The 15,733-nt window shown below is 41.3% G+C and overlaps 1 gene segment (V, D, J or C); it reads right to left on the minus strand.

Annotated features, from left to right (window-relative positions):
- Positions 1–13,976: 13,976 nt before the first annotated feature.
- On the minus strand, positions 13,977–14,927 carry LOC129620479 (T cell receptor alpha variable 3-like). The segment is given in 2 exon segments: positions 13,977–14,443; positions 14,534–14,927. Coding segments are annotated over 2 exon segments (462 nt in total).
- Between the last annotated feature and the right edge of the window lie 806 nt (positions 14,928–15,733).

The raw sequence follows: 15,733 nt of genomic DNA on the forward strand, positions 1-15,733 counted from the left end.
CAATGGAAAACATTCTGAATGAGGATTCAGACAAACCAGTTGCCAGCAATTTTCTGTACGTGATATTTGTGCAATTTTATGCAAATCATTTATTGCCTAAAAAGCAGTTTCTTCACTTCTATAAGAGATTATGTAGACTAATCAATTGTGGAGGTTAATTAATTAATTTTACTTAATAAAGAACTTCCATAATAAAGTTCTTTCTAAATTACATATTTCTATATAAATACTATTGTTTTACATAGGAAATATAACATGACCAAAACAATAATCCTACTTTTTCAAAACAGCAAATAGAACTTGATTTTTCTGTGTTGTGATCTATTAACTGACTTAGAGATTATTAATGTATCAAACAACAAAAGGAGGAAACATTAGAGGCTTTTCTATGCTGCAGCCTTGGGAATGAAAGTAATCATTAATGATTGTGTTGTGATGGGCTGAATTTTGTCTCTTCCCACCTCCCCCACCCACTCAAAATATATGTTGGAGACCTAATCCCTAGTACCTCAGAATGTGACTTTATTTAGAGAGTGCTCTTTAGAAAAATAATCAAGTTAAAATAAGATGTGGGTGGACTCTAATCCAGTATGACTGGTGTCCTTATAAAAAAGGGAAATTGGGACACAGAGATGAGACTAATAAAGGGAAAACAACGTGAAGAGACACAGAGAAAAGCTGTCCATCTACAAGCCAAGGAGAGGGTCCTGAAACAGATCCTTCTCTCACAGGCTTGGAAGGAACCAGACTTGCTGACACCTTAATCATGGACTTTGATTCTCTACTTCAAGACAACAAATTTCTGTTGTTGAAGGCACCCATTTTGTCACAGTGGCCTTCAAAAACAAATATATGGTACTAATAATTATGTTATAGAACATATATTCTCCTTTGAAAAACCTTTTTTGGGTTCAAGAGATCTGGGTCAACACAGGAGTATATACATGCATTAATGTTATTTGTTATATATTGTAATTAAAAAAAAAAAAACTCAAATCCCTGTTAAAGCAAATTTTAGAAGGTTCTTGTGACTAAGAAAGAAAACTGTGCCCCTATAGCAAGAGTCACCAACTGGAGACGTATGTTTTTTGTTTGTTTTTATTTTTTAATTTAAATTTATTTATTTTAATTGGAGGCTAATTACTTTACAATATTGTATTGGTTTTGCCATACATTAACATGAATCCACCACAGGTGTACACGTGTTCCCCATCCTGAACCCCGCTCCCACCTCCCTCCCCATACCATCCCTCTGGGTCATCCCAGTGCACCAGTCCCGAGCATCCTGTATCATGCATCAAACCTGGACTGGCGATTCATTTCACATATGATAATATACATGTTTCAATGCCATTCTCCCAAATTATCCCACCCTCGCCCTCTCCCACAGAGTCCAAAAGACTGTTCTATACATCAGTGTCTCGTATGTACATTGCTGTCTCGTATACAGGGTTATTGTTACCATCTTTCTAAATTCCATATATACACGTTAGTATACTGTATTGCTGTTTTTCTTTTTGGCTTAATTCACTGTGTATAATAGGCTCCAGTTTCATCCACCTCATTAGAACTGACTCAAATGTATTCTTTTTAATGGCTGAGTAATACTCCATTGTGTATATGTACCACTGCTTTCTTATCCATTCATCTGATGATGGACATCTAGGTTGCTTCCATGTCCTGGCTATTATAAACAGTGCTGCGATGAACATTGGGGCACACGTGTCTCTTTAAATTCTGGTTTCCTCAGTGTGTATGCCCAGCAGTGGGGTTGCTGGGTCATAAGGTAGTTCTATTTCCAGTTTTCTAAGGGATCTCCACACTGTTCTCCATAGTGGCTGTACTAGTTTGCATTCCCACCAACAGTGTAAGAGGGTTCCCTTTTCTCCACACCCTCGCCAGCATTTATTGCTTGTAGACTTTTGGATCACAGCCATTCTGACTGGCATGAAATCCTACCTTATTGTGGTTTTGATTTGCATTTCTCTGATAATGAGTGAAGTTGAGCATCTTTTCATGTTTTTGTTAGCCTTTTCATGTGTTTATTAGTATGTCTTCTTTAGAGAAATGTCTGTTTAGTTCTTTGGCCCATTTTTTTGATTGGGTCATTTATTTTTCTGGAATTGAGCTGTAGAAGTTGCTTGTATATTTTGGAGATTAGTTCTTTGTCCATTGCTTCATTTGCTGTTATTTTCGCCCATTCTGAAGGCTGTCTTTTCACCTTGCTTATAGTTTCCTTTGTTGTGCAAAGCTTTTAATTTTAATTAGGTCCTGTTTGTTTATTTTTGCTTTTAATTTCCAATATTCTGGGAGGTGGGTCACAGAGGATCCTACTGTGATTTATGTCAGAGAGTGTTTTGTCTATGTTCTCCTCTATAAGTTTTATAGTTTCTGGTCTTACGTTTAGATCTTTAATCTATTTTGAGTTTATTTTTGTGTATGGTGTTAGAAAGTGTTCTAGTTTCATTGTTTTACAAGTGGTAGACCAGTTTTCTCAGCACCACTTGTTAAAGAGATTGTCTTTTCTCCATTGTATGTTCTTGCCTCCTTTGTCAAAGATAAGGTGTCCATAGGTGCATGGATTTAAGTCTGGGCTTTCTATTTTGTTCCATTGATCTAATTTTCTGTCTTTGTGCCAGTACCATACTGTCTTGATGACTGTGGCTTTGTATTAGATCCTAAATTCAGGCAGGCTGGTTTCTCCAGTTCCATTCTTCTTTCTCAAGATTGCTTTGGCTATTTTAGTTTTTTTTGTATTTCCATACAAATTTGTTCTAGCTCTGTGAAAAATATCGTTGGTAGTTTGATAGGGATTGCATTGAATCTATAGATTGCTTTGGATAGTATACTCATTTTCACTATATTGATTCTTCTGATCCATGAACACGGGATATTTCTCCATCTATTTGTATCCTCTGATTTCTTTCACCAGTGTTTTATACTTTTCTATATATCGGTCTTTTGTTTCTTTAGGTAGATATATTCCTAGGTATTTTATTCTTTTTGTTACAATGGTGAGTGGAATTGTTTCCTTAATTTCTCTTTCTATTTTATCATTATTAGAGAATAGGAATGCAAGGGATTTCTGTGTGTTGATTGGAGATACATTTTAAATTTTTAAAAGGTGAGTTTTCCTCTGGTTCTTAAAATAATGAATTCTAAATACATAATGTGGAAAATATGGAAAAGTATAAAAATCATGTGAATGCCATATCCCAGAAATATTATTGATAATATTTGGGTATATATCTTTTTTCCTTTGTCTATGCATAAATATTTTTAACAAAATTGGACTGCATGTGCTTATATGCACAAACACATGAATACATACATACATATTTGGGTACCTTGGATTTTTTAACATTATTTCTGAAATATTTTTGCCTATTAATAAGTATACATAGAATTTGGATTCTAGTTGAAAACAGTCCTCAAAATATTCTATGATAGAGATGCACTATAATTTGTGTACCAATTTTCCTAGGATTAAATATTTAGATTTCAGGAAGAATACTTCATAAACCCCTTTATACATAAATCTTTTCACAGCTATTTGTAAGGCCTCCTCAGACAGCCATTTTGCTTTTTTGCATTTCTTTTCCATGGGGATGGTCTTGATCCCTGTCTCCTGTACAATGTCATGAACAACCGTCAATAGGTCATCAGACACTCTATCTATCAGATCTAGACCCTCAAATCTATTTCTCACTTCCACTGTATAATCATAAGGGATTTGATTTAGATCATACCTGAAAGGTCTAGTGGTTTTCCCTACTTTCTTCAATTTGAGTCAGAATTTGGCAGTAAGAAGGTCATGATCTGAGCCACAGTCAGCTCCCAGTCTTGTTTTGGCTGACTGTATAGAGTTTCTCCATTTTTGGATGCAAAGAATATAATCAATCTGATTTCGGTGTTGACCACCTGGTGATGTCCATGTGTAGAGTCTTCTCTTGTGTTGTTGGAAGACAGTGTTTGCTATGACCAGTGCGTTCTCTTGGCAAAACTCTATTAGCCTTTGTCCTGCTTCATTCTGTACTCAAAGGCCAAATTTACCTATTACTCCAGGTGTTTCCTGACTTCCTACTTTTGCATTCCACTCCCCTATAATGAAAAGGACAGCTTTTTGGGGTGTTAGCTCTAAAAGGTCTTGTAGGTCTTCATAGAACCGTTCAACTTCAGCTTCTTCAGTGTTACTGGTTGGGGCATAGACTTGGATTACTGTGACATTGAATGGTTTGCCTTGGAAACGAACAGAGATCATTCTGTCGTTTTTGAGATCGCATCCAAGTACTGCATTTCAGACTCTTTTGTTGACCATGATGGCTGCTCCATTTCTTCTAAGGAATTCCTGCCCACAGTAGTAGATATAATGGTCATCTGAGTTAAATTCACCCATTCCAGTCCATTTCAGTTCGCTGATTCCTAGAATGTCAACGTTCACTCTTGCCATCTCCTGTTTGACCACTTCCAATTTGCCTTGATTCATGGACCTAACATTCCAGGTTCCTATGCAATATTGCTCTTTACAGCATTGGACCTTGCTTCTATCACGAGTCACATCCACAACTGGGTATTGTTTTTGCATTAGTTCCATCCCTTCATTCTTTCTGGAGTTATTTCTCCACTGGTTTCCAGTAGCATATTGGGCACCTACTGACCTGAGGAGTTCCTCTTTCAGTATCCTATCAATTTGCCTTTTCATACTGCTCTTGGGCTCCAAAATCACAGCAGATGGTGACTGCAGCCTTGAAATTAAAAGACATTTACTCCTTGGAAGGAAAGTTATGAACAACCTAGATAGCATATTGAAAAGCAGAGACATTACTTTGCCAACAAAGATCCGTCTAGTAAAGGCTTTGGTTTTTCCAGTGGTCATGTATGGATGTGAGAGTTGGACGGTGAAGAAGGCTGAGCACCAAAGACTTGATGCTTTTGAACTGTGGTGTTGGAGAAGACTCTTGAGAGTCCCTTGGACTGCAAGGAGATCCAACCAGTCCATTCTAAAAGAGATCAGTCCTGGGTGTTCTTTGGAAGGAATGATGTTAAAGCTGAAACTCCACTACTTTGGCCACCTCATGCGAAGAATTGACTCTTTGGAAAAGACACTGATGCTGAGAGGGATTAGGGCAGGAGGAGAAGGGGATGACAGAGGATGAGATGGCTGGATGGCATCATCGACTTGATGGACGTAAGTTTGAGTGAACTCTGGGAGCTGGTGATGGACAGGGAGGCCTGTCATCCTGCAATTCCTGGGGTTGCAAAGAGACGGACACGACTGAGTGACTGAGCTGAACTGAACTGATACATAAGTCTGTCTAAACTTCCAGCTATTTCTTTCTTAAGGGTTCTTCCATCTTCATTTTTTACATGACCACTTATAAAATAACATAAAATTACAGTTATTTCTTTAGACTAGCTTCTACAAAGGGGATTCCCTGGGTTAAACAGTGAGAATATTTTAAGACTCTTGGTAAATATTAATTTACTCAATGAAACATTTGCGGAGTCCCTACTTGGGTCAGGCACTGAGCTAGACACAACATCCCCCTATGAAAATGGTATTGTCAAAAGGAACAAAATGCTTAAAGCAGTGATAGTCTTCAGGATAACTGCTGTGATAGGGAAAATACAGTATTATGGGAACACACAGGTATTAAGACTACTTTGGTTGTGGGGTTCCAGGAACACGTCCCAGCTGGAGTGACACCTGAACTAAAACGTAAGGGAATATGAATGAACCTGATAAAGACTGGGTCAAGTAGGAAGAGGTCAAAGAAACAGCATCGGGACAGACCTGGAAGCACCTGTGGACGCACAAGTGGAGAGCACTTGGGTAGATGGTAGTTCCACTGTTTGATATAGAAACAAAAAAAACAGTGAGTTTGCCTTAATTGTTTCTTTTGTTTGGGGAAGGGAAGAAGATGAAAAGCTAAACTAACCCTTCAGAGATCAGATGAGTCGCTCAGTCGTGTCCGACTCCTCGTGACCCCATGAATCGCAGCACACCAGGCCTCCCTGTCCATCACCAACTCCTGGGGTTCACTGAGACTCACGTCCATCGAGTCAGTGAGGCCATCCAGCCATCTCATCCTCTGTCATCCCCTTCTCCTCCTGCCCCTAATCCCTCCCAGCATCAGAGTCTTTTCCAATGTGTCAACTCTTCCCATGAGGTGGCCAAAGTACTGGAGTTTCAGCTTTAGCATCATTCCTTCCAAAGAAATCCCAGGGCTGATCTCCTTCAGAATGGACTGGTTGGATCTCCTTGCAGTCCAAGGGACTCTCAAGAGTCTTCTCCAACACCACAGTTCAAAAGCATCAAGTCTTCGGCGCTCAGCCTTCTTCACCGTCCAACTCTCACATCCATACATGACCACAGGAAAAACCAAAGCCTTGACTAGATGGACCTTTGTTGGCAAAGTAACGTCTCTGCTTTTGAACATGCTATCCAGGTTGGTCACAACTCTCCTTCCAAGGAGTAAGCGTCTTTTAATTTCATGGCTGCAGTCACCATCTGCAGTGATTTTGGAGCCCAAAAAAATAAAGTCCGACACTGTTTCCCCATCCATTTCCCATGAAGTGATGGGACCAGATGCCATGATCTTCGTTTTCTGAATGTTGAGCTTTAAGCCAACTTTTTCACTCTCCACTTTTACCTTCATCAAGAGGCTTTTTAGTTCCTCTTCACTTTCTGGCATAAGGGTGGTGTCATCTGCATATCTGAGGTTATTGATATTTCTCCCGGCAATCTTGATTCCAGCTTGTGTTTCTTCCAGTCCAGCGTTTCTCATGATGTACTCGGAATATAAGTTAAATAAACAGGGTGATAATATACAGCCTTGACGAACTCCTTTTCCTATTTGGAACCAGTCTGTTGTTCCATGTCCAGTTCTAACTGTTGCTTCCTGACCTGCATACAAATTTCTCAAGAGGCAGATCAGGTGGTCTTGTATTCCCATCTCTTTCAGAATTTTCCACAGTTTATTGTGATCCACACAGTCAAAGGCTTTGGCATAGTCAATAAGGCAGAAATAGATGTTTTTCTGGAACTCTCTTGCTTTTTCCATGATCCAGTGGATGTTGGCAATTTGATCTCTGGTTCCTCTGCCTGTTCTAAAACCAGCTTGAACATCAGGAAGTTCACGGTTCACATATTGCTGAAGCCTGGCTTGGAGAATTTTGAGCATTACTTTACTAGCGTGTGAGATGAGTGCAATTGTGAAGAAGTTTGAGCATTCTTTGACATTGCCTTTCTTTGGGATTGGAATGAAAACTGACCTTTTCCAGTCCTGTGGCCACTGCTGAGTTTTCAAATTTGCTGTCATATTGAGTGCAGCACTTTCACAGCATCATCTTTCAGGATTTGGAATAGCTCAACTGGAATTCCATCACCTCCACTAGCTTTGTTTGTAGTGATGCTTTCTAAGGCCCACTTGGCTTCACATTCCAGGATGTCTGGCTCTAGGTCAGTGATCACACCATCATGATTATCTGGGTCGTGAAGATCTTTTTTGTACAGTTCTTCTGTGTATTCTTGCCATCTCTTCTTAATATCTTCTGCTTCTGTTAGGTCCATACCATTTCTGTCCTTTATCAAGCCCATTTTTGCATGAAACGATCCTTTGGTATCTCCGATTTTCTTGAAGAGATCCCTAGTCTTTCCCATTCTGTTGTTTTCCTCTATTTCTTTGCACTGATCGCTGAAGAAGGCTTTCTTATCTCTCCTTGCTATTCTTTGGAACTCTGCATTCAGATGTTTATATCTTTTCTTTTCTCCTTTGCTTTTTGCTTCTCTTCTTTTCACAGCTATTTGTAAGGCCTCCCCAGACAGCCATTTGCTTTTTTGCATTTCTTTTCCATGGGGATGGTCTTGATCCCTGTCTCAGGTACAATGTCACAAACCTCATTCCATAGTTCATCAGGCACTCTATCTATCAGATCTAGGCCCTTAAATCTATTTCTCACTTCCACTGTATAATCATAAGGATTTGATTTAGGTCATACCTGAATGGTCTAGTGGTTTTCCCTACTTTCTTCAATTTAAGTCTGAATTTAGCAATAAGGAGTTCATGGTCTGAGCCACAGTCAGCTCCTGGTCTTGTTTTTGCTGACTATATAGAACTTCTCCATCTTTGGCTGCAAAGAATATAATCAATCTGATTTTGGTGTTGACTATCTGGTGATGTCCATGTATAGAGTCCTCTCTTGTGTTGTTGGAAGAGGGTGTTTGTTATGACCAGTGCATTTTCTTGGCAAAACTCTATTAGTCTTTGCCCTGCTTCATTTCATATTCCAAGGCGAAATTTGCCTGTTACTCCAGGTGTTTCTTGACTTCCTACTTTTGCATTCCAGTCCCCTATAATGAAAAGGACATCTTTTTGGGGTGTTAGTTCTAAAAGGTCTTGTAGGTCTTCATAGAACCGTTCAACTTCAGCTTCTTCAGCATTACTGGTTGGGGCATAGACTTGGATTACCGTGATATTGAATGGTTTGCCTTGGAAACGAACAGAGATTATTCTGTCATTTTTGAGATTGCATCCAAGTACTGCATTTCGGACTCTTTTGTTGACCATGATGGCCACTCCATTTCTTCTGAGGGATTCCTGCTCGCAGTAGTAGATATAATGGTCATCTGAGTTAAATTCACCCATTCCAGTCCATTTCAGTTTGCTGATTCCTAGAATGTCGACATTCATTTTTGCCATCACTTGTTTGACCACTTCCAATTTGCCTTGATTTATGGATCTGACATTCCAGGTTCCTGTGCAATATTGCTCTTTACAGCATCGAACCTTGCTTCTATCACCAGTCACATCCACAGCTGGGTATTCTTTTTGCTTTGGATCCATCCCTTCATTCTTTCTGGAGTTATTTCTCCACTGATCTCCAGTAGCATATTGGGCACCTATTGACCTGGGGAGTTTCTCTTTCAGTATCCTATCATTTTGCCTTTTCATACTGTTCATGGGGTTCTCAAGGCAAGAATACTGAAGTGGTTTGCCATTCCCTTCTCCAGTGGACTACATTCTGTCAGATCTCTCCACCATGACCCGCCCTTCTTGGGTTGCCCCACGGGCATGGCTTACTTTCATTGAGTTAGACAAGGCTGTGGTCCTAGTGTGATTAGATTGACTAGTTTCCTGTGAGTATGGTTTCAGTGTGTCTGCCCTCTGATGCCCTCTTGCGACACCTACCATCTTACTTGGGTTTCTCTTACCTTGGGATTGGGGTATCTCTTCACGGCTGCTCCAGCAAAGCGCAGCCATTGCTCCTTACCTTGGACGAGGGGTATCTCCTCACCGCCGCCCTTCCTGACCTTCAATGTGGGATAGCTCCTCTAGGCCCTCCTGCACCCGCACAGCCACAGCTCCTTGGACGTGGGGTTGGCCCTCCCGGCCACCGCCCCTGGCCTCGGGCGTGGGGTTGTTCCTCCCAGCCGCCGCCCTTGGCCTCGGGAGTGGGGGCATGGGGTAGCTCCTCCCATTAATTTTAAGTATTTCTGGATTCTTGCACAGAACACAGTGAAACTTATTATACAATTAGAAAAAGGTCAGAGGAGGGAAGACTGAATGGAACAAAAAGTGGCTTCATGGAAGGTGGTTCCTCTTAGACAGAGAGATGTCTCCCTAGCCTTCAGGCAAGGGTGAGTTCTCACATGGATGCAGCAAAATATAGCTCTCAGGAAAACCAGGATAATAAGCCCCCAAAATGCTTCTCTACTCCTACCTTCTCTAAAATACTTAACATTATATTTCAGAAATGAAAACTGCGATTCCACAAGTAACTTAAAAAAAATGTTGGTACTTCCCTGGTGTTCCAGTGGGTAAGAATCTACTTTCCAATGTAGGGTATGTGGGTTCGATCCCTGATTGGGGAACTAAGACCCACATACTGCAGAGCAACTGAGCCCATGCTCCAGAACAAGAGAAGTTCCCACATTTTATCAAAGACCCAGTATAGCCAAAACATAAAAAAAAATAAATTAAATATGCAATGTTGCTTAAAATAGAATAAAATCTTGCTTGATGCACTTTAACCACAATGTAATTAAATAGGATGATACCAGCTATTTCCTAAAAACAGGTTTTCAGGATAAAAGATGGTATACAGGCTCAAGATATGTGACAAAGGCCAAAGTAAAGTAACTTAAAAACAAGACAGACTGTATTTCCTTCTCAGGTTACAGTCCAAATATAAGCAATTCAGGGGCAATGTAGGAGATCCATAGCTTTGGTGATGGTCTTCGTCCATTCGGTTGCTATAACAAAAATACCACAGACTAGAGGTATAAGCAATAAACATGTATTTCTAACAATTCTGAAGGTTAGGAAGTCCAGGATCAAGGTGCCAGTGGATTGGGTATCTGGTGAGGACCCACTTCCTGATTCATAGACCACCATCTTCCTGCTGTTCTGTCATATGGAGGACAGGCAAAGGAGATCTCTGGGGTGCCTTTTATTTATAAGAAAATGAATTCCATTCAAAAGACCTTCACCCTTGCAACCTAAGAATTTCCCAAAGGGCCTATGTCCTAATACCATCACTCTGACGATCAGGTTTCAACATACAGATTTTGGCAGGACACGAACGTTCAGTCCATCAGTTCAGTTCAGTGTCTGACTCTCGGCAACCCCGTGAACAACAGCACGCCAGGCCTCCCTGTTCATCACCAACTCCCCAAGTTTACCCAAACTCATGTCCATTGAGTCGGTGATGCCATCCAACCATCTCATCCTCTATCACCCCCTTCTCCTCCTGCCCTCAATCTTTCCCAGCATCAGGGTCTTTTCAAATGAGTCAACTCCTTGCACCAGGTGGCCAAAATATTGGAGTTTCAGCTTCAATACCAGTCCTTCCAAATAACATCCAGGACTGACCTCCTTTAGGATGGACTGGTTGGATGTCCTGAAAGTCCAAGGGACTCTCAAGAGTCTTCTCCAACACCACAGTTCAAAAGCATCAATTCTTCAGCATTCAGCTTTCTGTATAGTCCAACTCTCACATCCATACATGACTATTGGAAAAACCATAGCCTTGACTAGATAAACTTTGGACCCAAAGTAATGTCTCTGCTTTTTAATATGCTGTCTAGGTTGGCCACAACTTTACTTCCAAGTAGTAAGTGTCTTTTAATTTCATGGCTGCAGTCACCATCTGCAGTGATTTTGGAACCCCTAAATATAAAGTCTGTCACTGTTTCCGCATTTATTTCCCATGAAGTGATGGGACCAGATGCCATGATCTTAGTTTTCTGAATGTTGAGCTTAGGCCAACTTTTTCACTCTCCTCTTTCAATTTCATCAAGAGGCTCTTTAGTTCTTCACTTTCTGCCACAAGGGTGGTGTCTTCTGCATACCGAAGGTTATTTATATTTCTTCCGGCAATCTTGATCCCAGCTTGTGCTTCTTCCAGCCCAACATTTTTCTCATGATGTACTCTGCATATAAGTTAAATAAGCAGGGTGACAATATACAGCCTTGACGTACTCCTTTTCCTATTTGGAACCAGTCTGTTGTTCCATGTCCAGTTCTAACTGTTGCTTCCTGACCTGCGTATAGGTTTCTCAAGAGGCAGGTCAGGTGGTCTGGCATTCCCATCTCTTTCAGAATTTTTACACAGTCATTGTGATCCACATACTCAAAGGCTTTGGCATAGTCAATAAAGCAGAAATAGATGTTTTTCTGGAACTCTCTAGCTTTTTCCATGATTCAGCGGATGTTGGCAATTTGATCTCTGGTTCCTCTGCCTTTTCTAAAACCAGCTTGAACATCTGGAAGTTTAGGGTCATTTATTTCTGAAGCCTGGCTTGGAGAATTTTGAACATTACTTAACTAGCATGTGAGATGAGTGCAATTGTGCGGTAGTTTGAGCATTCTTTGGCATTACCTTTCTTTGGGATGGAAATGAATACTGACCTTTTCTAGCCCTGTGGCTACTGCTGAGTTTTCCAAGTTTGCTGGCATGTTGAGTGCAGCACTCCACAGCATCATCTTCAGTCCATAACAGTGACTAAGTTTCTGTTGTTATGCCTCCCTCAAAACCCACTTCTACTCAGGGTCCAACACATATGTACAACAATCCTCACAACAGTCTTTCCAATTATCTCAATTTTATGATTTAGGAGATTAGGCACATAGATTGTAAATGGCTGATCCACTCTGACATACTTACGAAGAAGAAGAATCATAAAATATAATTTATGCTTAGTCCTCTTTCCATCGCATCCTTGAAATGAGATAAAAGAGAGGATAAAAATGAATATTATAAATAAAACCTCCATTGAATGTCTGGTTTTACTTTAAATTACCTGGTTATAAGAAACATTTTCCAGAACATTTTTCCAGTGAAGGAAAAAAAGAATATTAAGCTAAGTTTCCTCCTCAAGGTCAAACAAGCCAATTACCAGGACCAAATGACAAAACAGAACTTCCAATGAAACTTATTTGCTCCCTCCTAGCCACCTCAGTCAGAAAAGGTAATGGCAACCCACTCCAGTACTCTTGCCCAGAGAATCCCACGGACGGAGGGGCCTGAAAGGCTGCAGTCCATGGGGTCACGCAGAGTCAGACACCACTGAAGCGACTTAGCAGCAGCACCAGCAGCACCAGCAGCCACCACCTCCGTAAATGTGGGGAATATAGACCTGAGCACACAATGTCCCTTCCCTAGTCCTTCATTATAAAACGCTCTTCCTTGGCCATCCTCCCACATCATTGCTCTGAGAAGTCCACTGAGCTAAGAATATATCTCTTCTAGATCTTGCTCTGGTTACCCAGATCCCAGGACTCCCTGCACACAAGGATTCCCCAGATCCACTTTTAAGGTCGGAATGTGCTTCTTCCAAGGACCTTCTTCCCAGATGTAGATATTCCACCAGTGTATACACAACCCAAGCCCAAGGGGTACTCATGGAATGGCACTTTGCAGGGATTGTAATCATGTTCAGTGAGGTATCCCCATCAAGAATAGAATCCAAAAATAGATCTGGATATATATAGGAATTTAGTATACTATAAATGCAGTATCCCAAATCATTGGAGCAAGTGTGACGTTTTCGATCTGTAGTGTTCTTATGAATGTTGATCCATTTAGAAAAAATAAATGCAAGTCTCTACATAAAAATTAATTTCTTTTGGGATATACTCCTTTGAATCATATGGTTCAAAATGGAGCTGCTAGTTTCTTGCAGAATCCTTCCCTAGACATCACTAATTACTTGGTCAAATGTAGGGCAAAGCTGGGCTAACCCTAGTAGCCACCACAACTTCCAGGGAACAGCATCTGACTCACACTGAGTCAACCAGAGCCCTTCCTGGAAGGTTCTAAGTTGAAAAGAGAAATAGAGAGAGGCATTGAGTCCAGTCCTTCACAAAGGTATAGGGAAGAAGATGTGAGCACAGGAGCTGTAATTGGCCTACATGCTTATATTACGTTCTTAAATCCTCCATTGTTTTGAATCCTCCTCACATTATGTCTCACTTGCTTCCTCTCTCCTTCCTTCAGAGTCAAATTACCTCTACTTCCTTTTGTCACATAGCATTTTACGCACTTTTCTGTCTGAGCACTTACCAAACTGTTTTGAGTTAGCAGTTTACTGTTCATTCCTACAACCAACACTTTTTATTAACAGGGACTATTTTGGGAATGAGGGCTACACCACTATTGAAATCTGTCTCAGCCTGGAGGAGCCTATAGGCTGAGGAGAAGTGGAGTGGTCAGACTACATGCCTGATAGGCAGGCTGCCTGGGTTTCAATCTACTGTTGAGCAGTTCTGTGACTTCATTAAGATACATGAATTCTCTGAGCTTGAATGCTTTCATAGGCAAAGTGAAGCTCATGAGAAGAGTTGTGAGAATTAAAGGGGTTCACAATTGTCTGGGATCACACCTGGCATCTGCAGATCAAGGATGGTTTCTTTCACCTCTTTATGATCAGTTCTCACCAGAGTAGCTGGCACACAAGGATTTATTTCAATATATACCTGCAAATGAACAAATTTTGTAGCTTTACCCAAAAAAAAAAAAAAAAGTTATAATGAAGGACAAATCCCAGAGCCACACCGCCACCTTGTGGAGGGATAATAAGGCTTCAGGAGGTTTTCTGTGCTCAGGGGTTTGTATTCAGCTCTCCCTGCTGCCCCCACCACTGTGTCCCTCACAGCACAGAAGTACAAGGCAGAGTCACTCCCTAGAACAGATGGTTTCTTCAGGTGGAAAGAGGTTTGGCTCTTGTTAAATTCAGCCTCAAAACCGTAGTTGCCTTTAACCAAGCTGTCCCCTCCGATGTATTTCAGAAGGAACTGGAGACTTTGATTGCGATGCTGGACATACCAGAAAAGATAAGGGCTCCCCGAAACTGAATAGGTGCATTTCACAGTCACTGGATCCCCTTCCGCGACAGCGATCACAGCTTCTGGCTGAGTCACCAACTGAGCTGTCAGCCCACCTGTGAAGTAACGCACAATACATCAGCGAAGCTTGAAAAAGAACGTAAGCGGGTAATACAAGTGCAAAACGGGAAGGGAACATCACTCACTGAGTGTAAACAGAATCCCAAGTGTCCAGATGTGTGCAGAGGCCATGGCTCAAGCTGGGCTGGATGGGGGCTCCTTTGCAGCTCACGTTTGCTGGAGATATGGCACCACCCCAGAGACTATGTTCTCCACGAGCACAGCGTTTTACAAATGGCCCCTGGTGCTTCCTGGCACCTGTATCTTCTCTCTGTAGACCAAGCTCTTCTCTCAAACCTCCGTGAGAAGCAAGACTGCAGCACCTCCTGGACTCAAGACAAACCGCACAGTGCAGCGCCCCCTAGAGCCCACTTAGAATCAGGAGACTTTCTAGAGACTTTCTAGCAGCTGAGCTTCTTGGAGAAGGCAATGGCAACCCACTCCAGTATTCTTGCCTGGAAAATCCCGTGGACGGAGGAGCCTGGTGGGCTGCCGTCTATGGGGTCGCACAGAGTTGGACACGACTAAAGCGACTTAGCAGCAGCAGCAGCAGCTAAGCTGCCTAACTAGTGACTCAGCAGTAAAGATTCCGCCTGGCAATGCAGGAGACTTCAGTTCCATCTTGGGTCAGGAAGATCCTCCGGAGGAGGAAATGACAACCCACTCCAGTATTTTTGCCTGGAAAATTCCATGGACAGAGGAGTCTGGCGGGTTACAGTCCATGGAGTCACAAAGAGTCAGACACGAATGAGCGCGCCCACACACACACACTCACACACCCCCCTGGAGCTTCCATGTCTTATCACAGGACCGGTCCTCTGGATGTCTACATTTTCAATCGGTGTTCAAGGAGAAGAATCAGGGACGTGTGAACCAAAGTTGGAAAAAAATTCATCCTGGGTGGAACAACTTTTAAATGGTTTATGCTCTCTCAAGATAATACAGGGACAGAAAGAAGGGAAAAGTATATTTTGATAGGATGGGGAAATAAATAGAAAAAAAAAGAAGGGAAAGCATAGCATTGAATGGAGAGAGAAAGAAAAGTGAGACACAAGAAAAAACCAAATAAAGGAAAAGAGTAAGGCAAGAGAAGATGAATGGTAAGAATGAGCTTATTTGTGTCTTTAGAAATAATTTAGAGCTGACATTCAATTAAACCTCTTTGACCACAATATAACTTGGGTTTTTCTCTTGGTAAGGTCTGTTGGGACCCCTCCCTATGATATTTAAATAGTCATACAAGAAGAACTTGAACCTTCTCTTTAAACATTTTTAGAAAGAGAAAA

Source organism: Bubalus kerabau, chromosome 10 (genome assembly GCF_029407905.1).
Source record: "Bubalus kerabau isolate K-KA32 ecotype Philippines breed swamp buffalo chromosome 10, PCC_UOA_SB_1v2, whole genome shotgun sequence".
Taxonomy (NCBI): Eukaryota; Metazoa; Chordata; class Mammalia; order Artiodactyla; family Bovidae; genus Bubalus; species Bubalus kerabau.